This window comes from Trachypithecus francoisi, unplaced genomic scaffold (genome assembly GCF_009764315.1).
Source record: "Trachypithecus francoisi isolate TF-2019V2 unplaced genomic scaffold, Tfra_2.0 Lachesis_group5, whole genome shotgun sequence".
Taxonomy (NCBI): Eukaryota; Metazoa; Chordata; class Mammalia; order Primates; family Cercopithecidae; genus Trachypithecus; species Trachypithecus francoisi.
In genome coordinates, this window is record NW_022681470.1 from 93,225,733 (window position 1) to 93,238,287 (window position 12,555).

General features: G+C 56.3%; 2 protein-coding genes across 7 annotated transcripts in view; both read left to right on the plus strand.

The window, feature by feature from the left end:
- The window catches only part of SMG5 (SMG5 nonsense mediated mRNA decay factor), a 37,313-nt gene extending 30,346 nt beyond the window's left edge, over positions 1-6,967 (plus strand). The window contains exons 17-22 of the mRNA XM_033195512.1: positions 2,637-2,696; positions 3,069-3,228; positions 3,655-3,745; positions 4,682-4,756; positions 5,185-5,323; positions 5,509-6,967. Coding sequence (XP_033051403.1) covers positions 2,637-2,696; positions 3,069-3,228; positions 3,655-3,745; positions 4,682-4,756; positions 5,185-5,323; positions 5,509-5,592 — 609 coding nt within the window. The 3' untranslated portion in view covers positions 5,593-6,967. The remainder of the gene's footprint in view (positions 1-2,636; positions 2,697-3,068; positions 3,229-3,654; positions 3,746-4,681; positions 4,757-5,184; positions 5,324-5,508) is intronic.
- Positions 6,968-7,126: 159 nt separating this feature from the next.
- PAQR6 (progestin and adipoQ receptor family member 6) lies at positions 7,127-12,507 on the plus strand. Of its 6 annotated transcripts, none has more exons than XM_033195523.1 (8): positions 7,127-7,907; positions 9,125-9,200; positions 9,629-9,756; positions 9,892-10,097; positions 10,210-10,336; positions 10,691-10,787; positions 11,018-11,239; positions 11,520-12,507. In XM_033195523.1, exons 2-7 carry the CDS (start codon positions 9,150-9,152, stop codon positions 11,237-11,239), a joined length of 831 nt encoding a protein of 276 aa, XP_033051414.1. In that variant the 5' UTR covers positions 7,127-7,907; positions 9,125-9,149; the 3' UTR covers positions 11,520-12,507. The 6 variants fall into 6 exon arrangements, with proteins under 6 accessions (XP_033051414.1, XP_033051412.1, XP_033051411.1 ...); XM_033195521.1 differs by having other exon boundaries at positions 11,018-11,168; XM_033195520.1 differs by lacking the exon at positions 10,691-10,787 and having other exon boundaries at positions 7,127-8,535; positions 9,892-10,336; positions 11,018-11,168.
- The last annotated feature ends 48 nt before the right edge of the window (positions 12,508-12,555 follow it).

Sequence of the window (12,555 nt, forward strand, 5' to 3'; positions counted from 1 at the left end):
GTCTTGCTCTGTCGCCCAGGCTGGAGCAACTGTAGACTTTATTCCTCTTTCCCTAGTCTTCCCACTAATGTCTGTTTTCTCTCTGTAATCCAGTCCAGGACCCACAGTATGTTTGCCTGTCATCTATCCTTGGTCTCATGCAATCTCTGACAGTTTTCAGTTTTTCCTTCTCTTTCCTGATGTGACACTTTTGAAGAGTACTGGTCAGTTATTTCATAGTGTCCCTCAATTTGGGTTTGTGTGATGTTGTCTCATGATGAAAATGAGAATTTTTTTCTTTTTTTGAGACAGGGTCTTGCTCTGTTGACCCGGGCTGAAATGCAGTGGCACGACCATAGCTCACTGCAGCCTTGAACTCCTACGCTCAAGCAGTCCCCCTGCCTCAGCCACCTGAGTAGCTAGGACTACAGGCTTGATTAATTTTTCAAACAAAAAAATACATTTTTTTTGTAGAAATGTGATCTTGCTGTGTTGCTGAGGCTGGTCCCAAACTCCAGAGCTCAAGCAGTCCTCCTGCCTCGGCCTCCCATATTGCTGGGATTACAGGCGTGAGCTACAGTGCCTGACCCCAAGATTAGTATTATATTTAATTTTAATTTTGTATTTTTATTTATTTATTTATTTTGAGACAGTTTTGCTCTTGTTGTGCAAGCTGGAGTGCAATGGCATGATCTTGGCTCACTGCAACTTCCGCCTCCCGGGTTCAAGCGATTCTCCTGCCTCAGCCTTCCGAGTAGCTGGGATTACAGGCACATGCCACCACGACTGGCTAATTTTTATATTTTTATATTTTTAGTAGAGACAGGATTTCGCCATGTTGGCAGGCTGGTCTCGAACTCCTGACCTCATGATCCACCCGCCTCAGCCTCCCAAAGTGCTGGGATTACAGGCATGAACCACTGTGCTCAGCCCCAATTTTTGTGTTTTTAGTAGAGTCAGGGTTTCACCATGTTGGCCAGGCTGGTCTCGAACTCCTGACCTCGGCCTCCCAAAATGCTGGGATTACAGGTGTGAACCACCGTGCCTGGCCCCAACGTTAATATTTTATTTTATTTAGTTTGAGATGGAGTCTTGCTCTGTCGCCCAGGTTGTAGTACAGTGGCTCTGTCTCGGCTCACTGCAACCTCTGCTGTCCAGGATCAAGCAATTTTCCCTGCCTCAGCCTCTCAAGTAGCTGGGATTACAGGCATGTGTCACCACGCCAAGCTAATTTTTGTATTTTTAGTAGAGATAGGGTTTTGCCATGTTGGCCAGGCTGCTCTTGAACCTGACCTTAGGTGATCTGCCTGCCTCGGCCTCCCAAAGCGCTGGGATTACAAGTGTGAGCCACCGCGCCTGGCCAAGATTAAAATTTTAAAGCACCACTTTGATGATGCTACTTTGGTCATCAAAGAGTTCAGTGGGCCGGGCACTGTGGCTCATACCGGTAATCCCAGCACTTTGGAAGGCCAAGGCGGGCAGATTGCTTCAGCCCCGGGAGTTTGAGACCAGCCTGGGCAACATGGTGAAACCCACTCTCTACAAAAAATACAAAACTTAGCCAGGCATGGTGGCATGTGCCTGTAGTCCTAGCTAGTTGGGGGGCTGAGGCAGGAGGATCATTTGAGCCCGGGAGGCAGAGGTTGCAGTGAATGGGAATTATGGCACTGCACTCCAGCCTGAGTGACAGAGTGAGACCCTGTCTCAAAAAAAAAAGGAAAAACATAATAAAAAGAGTCTTCAGTGGCCCCCCATATCTTACAGGATAAAGTCCCCATCCTTAACCTCATCTTTTAGACCATACTAAGGAATTTGGACTTTACCCAGAATACAGAGGAAAGGGATCAGAAGACTTAGGTAGGGCTATAATGGGCATCAGATGGTTTTTAAAAGATTGCCTTGGTTGTAGGTAGCGAAAAGGGATTGAATTAGAGGCAGAGACCAGTACATGGTTGTTACAGTAGTCAGGGAGAGGTGTTGGCTTAGACTAGGGTTTCACAGTGGAGGTGGGAGGATTTGCACGCTGTTTAGGAGGCACAATTGACAGGACAGGGAAGCTGATAACTTCTGAGGCTGAGAGAGAGGGAAGACTCAAAGCCAACCCTGAGCTTTCTGACTTGGGCAGACGGTGGTTTATTTACTTAGCTAGGAAACACTAGAGGAAGAGACGCAGGTTCTGAGGAGCAGATGGGACTGCTGAGTAGGCAGTTGGATGTGTGGATCTGGAACTCAGGATGGTCAGGCTTGGGCTGAATCTGCAGATTTGGAAGATGTTGGCAAGTGGATGGGGGTAGAAGGTGAGGAAGTTCTTGGGTAGGATCTCCTGGGAGGGGAGACCAGATTGAGAAGAGCAGAGATTGAATCCTGAGGCACAGCCAGGTGATGTCCTGCATGGCAACAGCACATGGCTGTCTGCTCCCCGTCCCCTGCAGGGCCTGGAACATCATGACCTGCATCGGGTTGGTAATGGAAGTGTTCAGAGTGCAGCAGAAGAGTATTTTTTCTTCCATGGCTCTCCTCCCCTCATTTAGCAGCAGTGCTAGAGAGTGACTTTGCATGAGGTCACACTGAGACCCCAGGAAACCCTCTTGGTCTTCCTGATGACTGGAGAAGGGAATATATACCCAGTTCCTTACAGCTCGTTGTTTCCCTCATAGGCACAGGAGGAAGCTCGTCGGAACAGGCTCATGAGAGACATGGCTCAGCTACGACTTCAGGTAGGAAATCAGGGCCCAAGTGCTGCTTCTGCACTTGGTAGAGCTTTTGCTTCAACCTTACTGGCAGGTCTCCCCCTTCCGCTGCAGTCCCCCTGCTCTGTTGCCTCTGTGTCCCTCCACTTCTCCCAGATCACCCTCCTTACTACTCACTCTTCACTCAGCCATTTGCCTCCTTTCTGCCTTCACTTCTCTCTTTCCCTTTCTCTTTAACTCTTACTTCTGTCTACTTTCCCCCCAAAGCCATTGGTAGAAAGGGCCCTCTGATCCCCTTAACAGGAGGAGCCCCATAAGAGCCACCTTGAGCACCACTCTTCCCCCAGCCCGGCTGCAGGGGTCCCCCGCAGCTGTGCCCACCCTGCCCTCTCTCACCAGCTCGAAGTGTCTCAGCTGGAGGGCAGCCTGCAGCAGCCCAAGGCCCAGTCAGCCATGTCTCCCTACCTCGTCCCCGACACCCAGGCCCTCTGCCACCATCTCCCTGTCATCCGCCAACTGGCCACCAGTGGCCGCTTCATTGTCATCATCCCAAGGACAGGTAAGTACATTGGAGAGATAAGGGGACAGATAGAGTATGGCTAAAGGAGATTCTGGGCTTGGGATTAGGAGACCTTATTTGGGCCCAGTTTATACACAGTCACCTTGGTCAAGTCTTACCACCTTTATGAACCCGTCACTTCATCTGTGAAATGGACATAACAATCCCTGTTCTGCCTCACAAGACAGTTGGGAGAAACAGAAAATGTAAGTGAATATAATGTGAAAGCACTTGGTAAATTGCCAAGTATATTGCTGGAAGAAGGTCACATTTTCAGAGAACTTTGGGAGCCCTCTCTGGAGCCAGGGTCCCTTCTCTGCCTGAAGAGTGTACTGAGGTGAGCTCAGATACTTCCTCCAGAGCCCCTTGTCACAGCAGTCTGAGCTTATCTGTTTTGTCCTTTCCTACCCCCACCTTGCCCACCAGTGATCGATGGCCTGGATTTGCTGAAGAAGGAACACCCAGGGGCCCGGGATGGGATTCGGTACCTGGAGGCAGAGTTTAAAAAAGGAAACAGGTGAGTGCAGGTCTGGCTGGACCTGTGCTGAGCCCTGGGTCTGTCTTTCGGACAACACATGCTTATGAGCCGCTTGCTCCCTATAGGTAAGACACATACATACCCATCTCTACTCACAGTCAGCTCACTGCCTGGGGAGTGATACCAGAGATAATCAGAGGTCAAGGTTGTAGGTGCTGAAATAGAGGGTGACCAAAGAGGCCAGGAGCCCTGTGGGTAGCACTGAGCTGCTGTCCTTCCTCTGCGACAAGTCTGTGATCAGCACCCACTGGGGAGAAGGGAGCAGACCTCCTTCCCGCAGCTTTAGACTGTGAACTCCTTTATAGGAATTTATCCTGCTTTAGGGTTGGGACAGGTGATTAGGTTTCTCAGAGTGTGAGGGCCTTCTTCCAGGCTGCCCAGGGGCTTCCCACCTCCCCGCTGGGCTGAGAGAGTGGTGAGACTGAAGCCAGCCAGGGAGGGGCAGCTGGCAGCATGTAGCAGATGCTGAGCCAGTACAGGCCTGCCCTTCTGGCCTTTGGGGCCAGAGGAGGACTAGGCAGAGGGTGTAGGGAATAAGAAGAAAGCTTCCTTTTCCCTGCTAGCTGGCCCACCCCCTCCTCTGCATCTGCTCTGCCTGGCCAGGAAGCTGCACAAGGCCTGATTGTTTGGACCTTGTCTCCAGAAGCCCTGACTTGAAAAGCATCTGCTGCTTCTCCCCTCTCAGCTCCTCCCCTGAGAGGAACCAAATAATTGATGTTATCAGGAGAAAAAGTGGGCGGGGCCCAGCAGTCCGGAAGCCACTTAAGAATGGCTCCAAACAAAGCTGTGGTGGGAGAGACATGTTCCCCACCCCCACCTGCAAAACCAGGCCCCCAGAGCCACAACGGACTGCTTTATGTAAGGCGTCCTGCCAGTCCCCTGCTCCTGACCTCCACTCGCACATCTCCTCTGCAGGTACATTCGCTGCCAGAAAGAGGTGGGAAAGAGCTTTGAGCGGCATAAGCTGAAGAGGCAGGATGCAGATGCCTGGTAACATTTTAGCCCTCACCCCTAGAACCTCAGTCAAGCCACCTGCCTTGCTCCTCCATGAGCATTCCTAGGGAGAACGGGTAGGGCTGGAGAATTCTGAGGCTCCACACGTAGCCTGCCAGGGCCCTCCTGCAGGCCTCACCTTGTGGGGAGTATGAAGTTGCCCCAGTATCTGAGCTTTTCCTCTGCAGATAGATCAGCCTCTTCGGGCCTTGCGATGCTCAGGCTTGGTGTTTTGCCTCATCGCACCTTTGCCAGCTCCCCATAGTGTCTCCAGGGCCAGCTTCCAGGGCCCACTGCCGCTCGCTGCCCTTCCAGCCCCAAGCTGCCCCTAGCTGCCCCTGTCCCCTGTCCCCTGGAGATCCTGGTGTTTGGGCTGTGCTAATGCTGGGTCTTGGCCCATCTTCCCCTCCACCCCCCATCCCCAGGACTCTCTATAAGATCCTGGACAGCTGCAAACAGCTGACTCTGGCCCAGGGGGCAGGTGAGGAGGATCCGAGCGGCATGGTGACCATCATCACAGGCCTTCCACTGGACAACCTCAGCGTGCTTTCAGGCCCCATGCAGGTGGGTCATGGGTGAGGTGGGGGGATGGTGTGGAATAGGGATGAGGTACCAGAGCAGACTCCATCCCCAGACCCTCCACATAGCTGTCTTTTTCTCTTCCATCACTCCTTCCCCAGTGTCTCAATGATTTGCTCCTCAGTTCAGGTGGTCAGACCCTCTGCATCTTTCCTTCTCCCATTCCACAGGCAGCCCTGCAGGCCGCTGCCCACGCCAGCGTGGACATCAAGAATGTTCTGGACTTCTACAAGCAGTGGAAGGAGATTGGTTGATACTGACTCCCAGGCCCTGCAGTGGGGCTGACTCCAGATCTCTCCTGCCCTCCCTGGCAGCCAGGACCAGCGCCTGTAGTCACCCCACCACACGCAGACTCATGCACGCACACAGGAGGGAGGCCTAGCTGCTCAGAGGCTGCAGGGAGGGCCCAGGAGCCGGCTGGGAGGGTGGGGTCCCTTTGTTGCCAAGACGTTAGGAAAGCGAGGAAAGTGCTTGGATTAGGAGAGTCTTGTGGGCCCCTGGCCAGCCTTCCTGCCTCAGCTCCCCTGCTGTCTCCAGGGGCAGGTGGCAGGCATGTGTACCTGCATTTCACTGGAGTGGGTTCTTGGATCTCTGAGGGGAAGGAACAGCAGAAGAGGCCCTTCTTCCTCACCCAAGATGCAGAGTGGTTGGGGCCAGGAGTTTGGACCCTCCAGTTCTTGGGGGAAGAGCCGGGTAATACCTGGTGTCTGAGTGATTCTCTGCAGACCCTTTCCCTCCTCAAGGATCACCCATCCTTTCAGCCCCCTTTCTGGGGACCAGGCAGCTCTGGAGCCCAACCACAAGGGCTCTTAGAGAAGCAAGGCCTGGTGTGGCCTGCACCGAATAGCAGGGTCAGGGTTCGTGTGCTCCTCCTCCTGCCACAGGGGCTGCACATCCCATTGCCCCACTACTGCTTTCTGTCTCCCTCTGTCTAGCTTCCAGGGCAGGGAGCAGGCCCCACCTAGGGCTGCAGGCAATCTGGCTTGTGCCAGCATGGGCTCCTGTGCCCACCAGCCCCACAGGTGCTGTGCTTTGTGCTCTTGGTTGCTGTGCTGGGACAGAATGGGATGTCAGGAAGAGAAGAAAGGGGGTGCAGTCTGAGGCCACCACCCCGCTTCCTATCTAAGGGAGGGCTGAAGACAAGGGGCTGGCATTCAGTGGGTAGCAGAAAGGAGAGGCCCCTTGAAGCTGCTCAATCAGAGGCCCTCTGTCCCCCCTTTTGCCCTCCCCAGGACTAAAGATCTGAAGGCGCTGAGTGTGGCGCCGGCTTTTGGAGTGTTGAGGTGAATATGTGGGAGCAGAGATCATGAATAGCTCAGGGCAGTGAATGGCGCACCAAGAGCAGGGCTGTGTGTGGGAGGCTGTGGCCAGGATTGCCTCAGCTCCTCCCCCTCAGGCTGGGAGGATAGCACAGGCTGGGGGCTGGGGGTGGAGGGTCTCAGCTCTGCTGCCCCCACCCCAGCACTAGCCTAGCTTCCCAAGCTGTGGCTTAGAGGATAGTTGGCTTCCTGCCTCTCTACTGTAAAGCAGCAAGTCTGGGAAATCCTGGGGTGAGTGGAGTCGCCCCACTCCTAGTTGCTGGCAGAGACTGAGACTAAAGCATCACTTAATAAACCCCCCCAAGCCCAATCCCTGTCTCCTGGTGCCTGTCTGTACAGAAGTTTCATGGGGAGGTGGGACATTGAAGATGGCATCCTGAAATGCATTTTGGAAAGACTTCTTTGAAGTGGATGGAACAGAACAAGAAGCAGGCAATTTGAGTGAAAGCCCTGGAGATGGTTTGATAGACACTGTCAAGCTCCTTGACCCTGTAAACTGAGGCGGTGCCTTTGCAGGGGTGATAGTGAAAATCTCCTGCCAGCAACATCACTGCCTGGGGTTGGTTCGCTGACACCAACTGGGTCCTCTTCCTCAAGGGGGTGGGGAGGTGAGCCTTGAAACCAGCCTCTGAGTCCTCAAGTGCCTGTCCTGCAAAGATTGGCACCTCAAATTGTGTTCAGGGTGTGGATGGGGAGGTGGTGAGCCTGGTGAATTCCACATGGTAGAACCAACATTTACCAAAGGCAGTTTGCTGTGAGCCCTACCCAGCACCAGGTGCTAAAAGGCAGCAAAGCATGATGAGAGATGGCTGCTGAAAATAGGTTCCGCATTTGGGGATTTGGGTTCCTCTGCCAGTCTAAGGCAGAGCTGTCCTCAACTGCTGGGAGAACCTGGAACAGGAAAACTGCTCTGAGTCGCCAGGGGGACTCTACAGCTCCGTGGCCACATCGTGGCTTGGGCCCCTAACCTATTCTAGCCAGTCAGCACAGGGAGTTTGGGTTGTGCTGGAGGAGCTGGCTGTGTGCAGGCGGCCGAGTGAGCTGCCTGCTAATGGGGCTGGGCCACCCCGTGCTGCTCCCTGGAGGCTGGACAAGGCTGGGATTGTTCCCTGGCTCCCCTTTGTCTCCCCACTCCCCGCCCAGGCCTGGCCCCTCTCCTCCATCAGCCTGGCTGGCAGCAGCCTCGGACTCCGCCCGTGGAGCCCTGGGCCTGCTGACCCACCAGCTTAGGAGCACCCGCCAAGCTCTGGGTAAGGAAGCTCACCTTCTGGGGCTCTGACACCACCTCTCTGGGGAAATAGAGGTAAAGCATCTTGCTCCAGCCGTCCCTCCCCCATTTCCACAGCAACTGCACACACCCCACTCCAGAGATCTCCAAACCCTACTACTAAGGGAAGGCACCGTGAGGGGAGCTAGACCCCAGTGTATTCCTCACTCCTTCCCCAGATAGATGGGCCAACACTCAGGGTAGGGGAGAACTCCCCCATCCCACTTGTGGGAGCAAGCAAGGGATACCCTGGGAGGCCCTCATCCATCTTTGTTCTGCTGGAGTGCAGGGACTAGGGCCAGGTTTGCCCTGTGCCCAGCAGGGTCTCCAGCACCCATCTCAGGGGCAGAGGCTGGGAGAGTGACTGCTGGTTCAAGCCCTAGAGTGCATGCAGCAAAAACACGGATGCATTGCTGGTGGCAGGAAGAGGAGGGACTAGGCTCTAGAGTTGCTGCAAAGTTTTGGCCTGGGGAGGTGGGGGGAGTGTCCTAGTCCTCCTCCTGGGGCAGCTCCGCCTGCCCAGCTGGCCCAGCCCCTCCACTTGTGCCAAGGAATGTGCGGGAGAGGCCAGCAGGGCAGCAGAGCCGCGGCCACCTGGAGGCAGTGCACAGGTCTGGGGCTGAGGGATATGGGGCTCAGGAGGGGCAGGGACCCCAAAACTCTCCTGGGGGGCACAAGTGTAGTTCTCAGAGAAAAGCCAGGCATCCCCCTAACTCCTTGTCCCACCTGATGGCGTCTGGCTTCTCCAGAGATTCTGAGTGCCAAGAGTGTTCTGTGCTCAGCTCGGGCACTGTGGGCGAAGCACATTCTGGTGGGGCAGGGAGTGGTACTCGGGCTGTCTCTGTGCTGGCCTCCAGGAGTCAGGATTCTTCCCGAGACAAAAACTGGGAGCCTGGGGGTTTGGATCGCTATTTGGGGCAGCCTCCCGGCTGGGAGGACCCCACCACTCCATGCTGGGCTGAGGCCGCCAAGCCCCTCAGTGTGGGGACTGAATGCCCCAAGGAGAACAGGGGTTGGAGTTAAGTGGTGCAAGGGCTGGGGAAGGTGGACCAGCCTCCCTGGGCCTGAAGGAAGCAGCTCCAGGAGGGAGGGTGCCATCTGCCTCCCACACGTGCTGCCCATCCTGGGGCTGAACCCAGGTGAAAGGGGCCTGTGGACGGGGGCAGATATCTGATCCCCTATCCCCTGCTCTGTCTCTAGGTCAACGTGGAGGTGCCAGGCCACCATGCTCAGTCTCAAGCTGCCCCAACTTCTTCAAGTCCACCAGGTCCCCCGGGTGAGGGGCTCCACTCACTGACCCACCAACCCCCATTCCCTAGAGGACTGACTAGGGGGCTGACATTCTCTTTTAGCTATTGGGGCAGCCCCTCCTGCAGGCGAACTCTTACTCTCCCATTCCAGTGTGAGGCTCTTCCTCTCTTCTCTGAGGAACAAGCTTGTGGCCCTCCATCTTGAGTCCCCTTCCCCAGAGCGCCCTGTGTGCTGCGCCCCACCCCCACCCCACCCCAATCTGGCTCTTCGGTTTCCCATCTGTTTTGCGGGTTATGGGTGCTGGGACCTGTGCTAAGATCAGATCAGATTTAGTTTGGCTTGGGGGCCACGTTGATCTCCAGCCCAGCCTCTTTGACCCTGCTTCCAGAGATCTCAAATGGAGGGAAAGGGTTGGGGCACAGTGACGCCCCTCCTCTCCCACCACTACCCTAGGTGTTCTGGGAAGATGGCATCATGTCTGGCTACCGCCGCCCCACCAGCTCGGCTTTGGACTGTGTTCTCAGCTCCTTCCAGATGACCAACGAGACGGTCAACATCTGGACTCACTTCCTGCCCACCTGGTGAGGGGAGGCTCTGCCCCAGGCCGCGGCCTTGAGCTCAGAGGGGGTACCCAGGCGGGCAGGGACCGTCCAGGCCCACGGGCTGCAGCGGCAGTCGCGGGGGTCCGCGGCGGCCTGAGCACGCGCCCGCCGCAGGTACTTCCTGTGGCGGCTCCTGGCCCTGGCGGGCGGCCCCGGCTTCCGCGCGGAGCCGTACCACTGGCCGCTGCTGGTCTTCCTGCTGCCCGCCTGCCTCTACCCCTTCGCGTCGTGCTGCGCGCACACCTTCAGCTCCATGTCGCCCCGCGCGCGCCACATCTGCTACTTCCTGGACTACGGCGCGCTCAGCCTCTACAGCCTGGGTGAGCCGGACAGGCGCGGGAGCGCGGCGTCCCGGAGCAGGTCGAGGGGTGGTACACGGGACATAGGGGCGTGCCCCTCAGGCCTCAGCTGCACGCCCCCACCTCACCGCAGGCTGCGCCTTCCCCTATGCCGCCTACTCCATGCCGGCCTCCTGGCTGCACGGCCGCCTGCACCAGTTCTTTGTGCCTGCCGCCGCACTCAACTCCTTCTTGTGCACCGGCCTCTCCTGCTACTCCCGGTGGGTTCCCAGGCCCCTCCGGTGGGGACGGGGAAGGCGGAGGCACAGGAGACGACACACCTCGCTGCACTCAAACAGCATGGGTGACATCGGGACCATGTACTGAGAACTTCCTCTGTCAGACCCTGTATGCTCATACCCATGCTGTCTCCTTTAATTCTCACAAGCCACCATAAAAGGCAGATGTCTTTATCCCCACATACAGATGTGGTCCTTTACACAGGTCATATGCCCTAAGGGTTTTCTTAGCTGCAGGCTGTGCTGATATTCCATCTTTGCCCAAGTCCTCTTGCCTTTCCTGACCCCTACCCTGAGCACAGCGATGGTGACTAGCCTTTTCCTCCCGCCTCCCAGTTTCCTGGAGCTGGAAAGCCCTGGGCTCAGTAAGGTTCTCCGCACAGCAGCCTTCGCCTATCCCTTCCTGTTCGACAACCTCCCACTCTTTTATCGGGTAAGGAGGCCTGGGGCCCCTGCCCAGACACCTGCTTTCCTGTCCAGACCCTCAAGGTGCCCACTTCCAGCCTTGCCCCCTCAGTCCCTGCCTCAGCCCAGCCGCCTCTCTTCTGGTCCAGCACCCTGCCTAGCTGTGCCCACTCGCTCTGCATCCTCACCAGATCCCAGACACTCCCTATGTTTTGGCTCCCGAGTCCCTCTCCAGCAGTCTTACTTTTCCTTTGCCAGCTCGGGCTGTGCTGGGGCAGGGGCCACAGCTGTGGGCAGGAGGCCCTGAGCACCAGCCATGGCTACCACCTCTTCTGTGCGCTGCTCACTGGCTTCCTCTTCGCCTCCCACCTGCCCGAAAGGCTGGCACCAGGACGCTTTGACTACATCGGTGAGGGCACGCCTGGCCCAGCCCGGGAAGAGGCAGGGGCAGATGGCTTCCCAGAGCACAGAATGAACTGAGTAAATGGGTATTACAACCGCAGGATGGAGGCAAATTATAGGAGGGACTTCCCTGTCTTCCTCTAATGAGAGCATCACTGGAAGGGTCCTCCACCTGCCACTTCTCAGGTAGCAAAACTAGTAGTGTGTGCTGGGGCCACATGCACAAATGCTCATTCACTCCTTTCAGTCACTCTGGGAGTCAGGGTTTCTTGTTCTCAATAGGGGAGTAGCAGGCCCAGAGAATGGGGTGACTTGCACTGGGAAAGGTGTGGCTCTGACCTGCTCATCCTCTCCACAGGCCACAGCCACCAGCTATTCCACATCTGTGCAGTGCTGGGCACCCACTTCCAGCTGGAGGCAGTGCTGGCTGATATGGGATCGCGCAGAGCCTGGCTGGCCACACAGGAACCTGCCCTGGGCCTGGCAGGCACAGTGGCCACACTGGTCTTGGCTGTAGCCGGGAACCTACTCATCATTGCTGCTTTCACAGCCTCCCTGCTTCGGGCCCCCAGTACATGCCCTCTGCTGCAGGGTGGCCCACTGGAGGGGGGTACTCAGGCCAAACAACAGTGAAGCCCCATCCCTGACCCTGCCCTGGAGGGGGCAGAGGCCAGGCCCCCGTGCTGAGGAGGAGCCCAGATTTGGGCCTAATCAGGTGGGGACACATCTCAGCCTGGAACCAACAGGGGCTGAGGAGAGCGGGCACAGGAGAGAGGGCAGAGGAGAGGAGGGGTGTCTAGGGGGAATGGCAGAGTGTGAGAGGGACCGTGAGGGGGCTCTTGATGGGAGTAGAGGAAGTGCTGAGGGTCTTGAGAGGGGAGATGCATGCGTGTCCAGGCTGAAGATGCCCCCACACTCTGTCAAAGGTTGGGGCGGGGAGGTGTTGGGGTCCTTTCACCTGGCTCCATTTCTGGTGCTCCTGAAGTCTCTGCTCAGCACAGGGAAGAACTAACACGACTAACCTAGGCCTACCCCAAATGCTTCTTGCTAACCAGGCCGAGAGGCCACACACTTGGCTCCCATCCCCACAAACCAGGTAATGCCAGTTTGCCAGCAGCTATTTCCCTATAGAGATGAGTCTGTCCTGGTCATAACTGTGTACTCAAGGTGTCCAGGCTTTTGGGGGTGGGCCTATCTGGGTGCATTATGGATGGTTCGGTGGATTGAGGTGTGGGGAGGAGGGTCCTAGGCTAGAGGGGGGATCCCAGTTAAGACTTTAGGAAGCCACCTTCCATGTTTTCTGGAACAAGGCAGGTACAAATAAAAAAATAAAATTTTGGAAAGCACTTTCTAGAACTGAAGAAGGTAAAACCTCCTCCCCATCCTCCTGACAC